Source organism: Trichechus manatus, unplaced genomic scaffold (genome assembly GCF_000243295.1).
Source record: "Trichechus manatus latirostris isolate Lorelei unplaced genomic scaffold, TriManLat1.0 scaffold00053, whole genome shotgun sequence".
Classification (NCBI taxonomy): Eukaryota; Metazoa; Chordata; class Mammalia; order Sirenia; family Trichechidae; genus Trichechus; species Trichechus manatus.
The window spans coordinates 4,607,685-4,613,339 of NW_004443989.1; the positions used below are offsets into that span (position 1 = coordinate 4,607,685).

General features: G+C 45.1%; 1 protein-coding gene across 1 annotated transcript in view; it reads right to left on the reverse strand.

The window, feature by feature from the left end:
• LOC101340975 (polycystin-1-like protein 2) overlaps positions 1-5,136 on the reverse strand; it is a 99,284-nt gene extending 94,148 nt beyond the window's left edge. Inside the window, exons 1-2 of the mRNA XM_012555923.1 lie at positions 4,836-5,136; positions 1,695-1,859 (exon numbers count right to left, since the gene is read on the reverse strand). Coding sequence (XP_012411377.1) covers positions 1,695-1,859; positions 4,836-5,136 — 466 coding nt within the window. The remainder of the gene's footprint in view (positions 1-1,694; positions 1,860-4,835) is intronic.
• Positions 5,137-5,655: the final 519 nt, after the last annotated feature.

Genomic DNA, 5,655 nt, shown 5'->3' on the forward strand with positions numbered 1-5,655 from the left:
CCTTTCCTATTGCTGCTGTAGCAGATTACCACAAACTTAGTGGCTTGCAGTAACACGAATTTATCCTCTGACAGTGCTGGAGGTCAGAAGTCTGCATGGGTCTCACTGGACTAAAATCAAGGTGTCCGCAGGGCTTCGTACCTTCTGGAAGCTCTAGGGGAGAATACATTTCCTTGCCCTTTCCAGCTTCTAGAGGTTGCCTGCATTCTCAGCTCATGGCCCCACTCTTTCTTTGACCACAGGCAAATCTGGGTTCAACTCTCAACTCTGTTACTTCCCAGCTATGTGGCCTGGGCAAGGAACTTTCCCATTCCAAGTTTCACTTAAAAATGGGCCTCATAGTAGCTACTTCTATTGTTGTGACAAATAAATGCACCCTTGGTGCTTAGATCAGCACTGGAACTCCTGCAGGATAAACGGCAGCTATTCACAGTGTTTCCTCCGTGCCAGGGCTCCAAGACCCCCTGGGCTGACAGATTCTAAGAGCCAAGCCTAATGGGGGTGGGAGGGGATGGCTGTGACAAAAAGAAAGGGAAAGCCAAAACACACAATTCCTGGGAAGCTTCTGAGTTCTCAGACTTAGCCTGCGAAGGGGGTTAAACATATGTGGCATCTATTTTGAGCTGGGCAAAAAGGGAATTGAGCAGGGGCCCCTTTAAGGGTTCAAAACCCAGAGAGGGTCCTGGAGCTGGGGAGGGGGCTGGGCCCAGAAAGCCCAGAAGCTTCTGTCAGGCCTACTTGAGGGCTCTGAGCACATCAGAGAAGCAGTGTCAGAGGACCACAGGGCAGCCTGGGCAGCAGTGGCTCAGCTCAGAGACCAGGACCTGTATGGCAGGCAGGACCTAAACTGGGGCCACAGGCCGCTCCTGCCAGGACTCTCACCAGCGCCTGCAGGGGAAGCCCATGGTGGGCATGGCTGGAAAGAGCACAAGAACAGAGCATGGGGGAACTCGGGAGGTTGGAGTGTGGAGGTCTTAGAAGGGGAGACTCAGGCTGGTGGGGTGGCAAGAATCAAGGGGTGAGGAGGAGCCGCACCCTGGGCACCCGTCTCCCTGCACAGGAGTATGGGAACAGAGTGATAAGTGGAGCTGTGAGCGTTTTCCCCTTGATGCATCTGTACTAGAGGGGAGATAGAGACAGGGAGGCAGGCAAGTGCATAGGAGAGAATGGATGTGGGAGGGAGACACGGAGAGATGAGCGTCACACCGGGAGAGACAGGCAGGCAGAGAGAGAGACAGACAGAGGGAGAGGGAGAGATGGAAAGAAACTAGTCAGAAGCTGAGAGAGATACAGAGAGACACAGAAAAATACAGATAAGTAGGTACTGAAAAAGGAAGACAGAGACTCAGAAAGACAGAGTGAGAGACAGAGAGATAGTCAGAGACCAACAGGTGAGCAGAGAAAAACACAAAAGGTAGGCACTTAAACAGGGAGACAGAGAGAGAGAAAGACCCCACAGAGACACAGGGAGAGAGCCAGAGATACTAACAGGAATAGAAAGGGTCAGAGAGAACGAGAAGCAAAAGAAAGCCCAAGAGAGAATTTAGAGAGACAGAGGAGGGGGAAAACAGGGAAAGAGAGGGTCAGAGAGATGGAGGCAGAAGGAGGAGAGAGTCTCAGCTGGAGAAGGCAGACCAGCAGGAAGGGAGGAAGAGAGGGAGGCGGGAAGGAGGATCCCCATGCAGGCGACTCACCAGACTCACAGATGAAGGCTAACGCTTGAGAGCAGTTGTCTGTGGTGGCCCACTTGGAGGAAGGACCTCTCCCGATGTAGCCGCAGGTGTCGGGGGCGGGCACAGCCTGCCCTCCACCCCAGTTGCTGTAGGTCACATTAGAGGTGTCCAACCAAGTCCCAGGCCCTGAGAGGGGAGCAACATCAGGACTTGACAACTTTCCTCTTACCCCTTCTATGTGCAGAGCTTGTCTTTAGCTCAACTCCTGGTGTGCAGTAGTGCTCAATAAATGTTCAAAGGCCAGAGGTCTCTCTTTTCCCTACAGGCACGGGACATTTCCTAACCATTGTCTTCAAACATTCATACATAAGAACTCAACCTAAAAACAGGGACACCAAACTGGAGAGCCCATAGAAGGTTGTTGGCTTAAATAAATGATGCTTCCAGTGCTGTCTAACCATAATGTAAAAGAGCACAGAATGCTCGTGTCCCCAGGGATGTTAAAAGGTGTTCTACCCAGAAGTAGGGTTTCCTGTCAAATGTATTTGGAGAGTCCTGAGTTAAAATATAAGCGCTTCTTCAGAGCCTTGAATACACTGATGACTGCTGAAGAGGTGTCATGTGTGTGCGTGTGTGTGCACGTGTGTGTGCCTGTGTGTGCTTGTGTACCTGTGCGTGTACACACACGGGTGCATGCGTGTATATCTGTGTGTGCATGCGGGCACACATGATCAAAATACAAAAACATTTCAAGGACACTAGAGGGCTAGAAAATAGTTTGGATAATACTGACCTAAATTATTTACTATGAAGACAAAAATATATTTGTTAATTTTTTAAAAGAAAAGAAATCCATGCATATGATAAAAAAATCAGATAGTACAAAAGGTTACAAAATCAAAAGTAAACATCTTATCTCTGCAAACCTATGAACTACTCCTTTTTTTTTTTTCAGTTTCTTGTGAATCATTCCAGACAGAATTTTATCCCTAGATCAGCAATTATGAGGGCCTGAGATCTATTTACACAAATACCATCATATTGCACACAGTGTTCTGCCCCTTGCTTCTTAAATCATATTAAATATTGAAGATTGTTGCATATCAGCCTGGTTAGATCTTCTTCATTTTCTGTAACAGCCAAGCAGTATTCCTTGGAGATTTTAAGTAGACACATCTCCTTTAACTGCATATGAATGGACATCCAATATACAGAAATTTGCAATTGCTGCCTCTACAAGACAACAACCCATTCAATAGACATTGCCTGAACACATACCTTCAGAATTCAAATACTCTTAGCTGTGAGTTTCCTTAAATGTGTTTCCCCAGCTGCTCATTTACTAAAGCATTTCCATCCACTCTGATATATTCTGTAGGTGCTTCAGAAGTTACTTGTTTCTAAAACCCAGTCGCTTCTACAGAGGCAAGGAGAGTGTCTGGATGGTCGGTGTGATGTGGTGGGAGAAGCCCAGACCTAGGAGCTGGTCCTACCCGGTTTAAGCCCTCACTGCCCTCCACTAGCCCCATCATCCTGAGCAGTCAGTTCCTCTCTCTGGACTTCATTTTCCTTATCTATAAAGTAAGAGTAGCAATGCTTGGAAACAACCCAAGAGTCCATCAACAGATGAATGGATAAACAAAATACAGTCCATCTATACAATGCAATATTATTCCACATTAAGAGAAGTGAAGTCCTGGTACATGCTGCAACATGGATGAATCTTGGAAACACTATCTGAGTGAAATAAGCCAGATGCAAAAGGACAAATGTTGGATGATCTCACTTATATGAAATAAGCAAATATACAGAAACCCAAGTCTATTAGTGGTACCAGTGGCTGGGGGAAGAGCGGAATGGGGAGTTATTGCAAGAGGGGTACTGAGTTTCTTTTTAAGGTGATGAAAAACGTTTGGTGATAGTTGCACAACCTGGTGAATGTAAGTAATGTCACTGAATTGTGCACTTAAAAATGGTTAAAATGGCAAACTTTAAAAAAAATTGTGGTAAGTATATAGGCAACAAAACATTTGCCATTTCTATAATCTTCACATGTACAGTTCAGTGACATTAATTACTTTCATCATGTTGTTGGACCATCATCATTAACAGTTCCCAAATTTTTCTGTATATTTTTTATTATATATATTTTACCACAATAAAATAAAATTTAAAAAAAAAAAAAAAGAGTATCAAATGCCCACCTCGTGGTGTTCGGGTAAGGATGAAATACAAATGTCTGTTTGTTTATTCTCTGCTGTGGGCCAGAGGAGGGCAACAAAAATGACCAGAATCTGATTCCTTCCCCTGAAGAGCTCATACTCTGGGGGAAAGATAGACACCTAGATAATTAAGCCATACCCAAAGTGTTCTCATAGAAGTGTGGGTAGGGTCCTACAGGTGCATAGAGAAGGGCTCATCTGACTGTGACTGAAGGTAGTGGGGGAGTCATATAGTAAAGGTTAAGTAAGAGTTTCCAGGAAGACCATTAAAATGAGACTCTCTAATGTGCATTGAGCTGTGCTAGACACTTAACCCCTTTAATCTCATCCCAAGTCGGGAAAAACATGGGGAAGCCTTTTGAAAATAGCTTAGCAATAATTTTCTGAGACTCAGTTTCCTCATCATTCACAACAATAGTAATTATCCTATCAGTTGTAAGGATTCAACACCATAAGGGACATGAAGCACTTAGGATAGTGTCCAACACTATTCTAGGAAGAAGTCCTAGCTGTTACTCTTATTAGGCTCATGCAAAGAAACTGACATTTCTAGAGTATCAGCTATGTGCTGGATTCTGTGTTAGGTTGTTGTTAGGTGCTGTGGAGTCAATTTTCTACTCATAGTGACCCCATGTGATAGAGTAGAACTGCCGCATAGGGTTTTCTAGGCTGTAATCTCTACAGGAGCAGATCACCAGGTCTTCCTCCCGCAGAGCTGACATTTCAGTTAGCAGCTGAGTGGTTAACCATTGTACCACCAGGGCTCCTTCTGTGCTAGGTACTGTACCTAAATTACTTTATTTCTTGCCAGTCACAGAGGAGGGTATCTTTACCATGAGAATTGAAAAGATTAATTTGCTCCACAGAGCTCTGTGTGAGAAGTGATGGTGAGAATTCCAACCACAAGCTTCCCATACAACATTACTAGCCCAGTCCCTACCTTCTGTGGTTCCATTCAGCACCAAACTCCCTGTGAGTCCAATCCACCATTCCCTGTCCTGGGAGATGTGCTTCTGCAGAAACTGCTGGGTGCCTTCGTCCCGAATGAAGACCAAATGGCCTCCTTGCCCCTCGCACCAGCTCTGGGCACCATGGAAGGTGCGTCCAAGTGGTACAAATTCATAGCAAGCATCTCTGAAGGCCACCTGGCTCTTAGAGCAAAGGTTGCCCTCCACTGGCCCAGCAGTGGTGGCCCTAAAACTCAGAATGAGCCCCAAGAGTACTAAGCCCAGTGCGCTCATCCTTGAACTGCTGTTGGAGTGTTTGAGTGTGCTCTCTGGTCCTTCATATGATGGTGCTTCACAATCACCCACCATCAATCTTTCCTTCTCTCTTTGCATCACATAATGGTGGCTACCTTTGGTTTTATAAACAAAAGACTCTGCATGAATGTGTCTGCATTTTTGCCTCACCCAGCTCTTTGTTCAATGCTCTAAATCTAATTAATTTGCAAAATGGTCTTCTAGAGAACGATAAAGTTGCTGTATTACCTGTTTGTCATTCAGTCAACTGTTGGCTTCTGATAAAAAATTCCTTTCTACTGATCTTACATCATTACCCTTGAGGGCCAAATGTCTCATTAGAAGCCATCAGCATGCAGGAAGCATGTGATAAAAGAAAAATGGCAGGAAAGTTAGAGTTATGGGATGGCAAAGAAACCAAGTTGCATTCATGTCCAATCCTATTGTCTACAGTGGCAGCTGTACCCAAATAATAAACATTCTCTCCCTAGCATGGCTTAAATCCTAACGGATATTTGG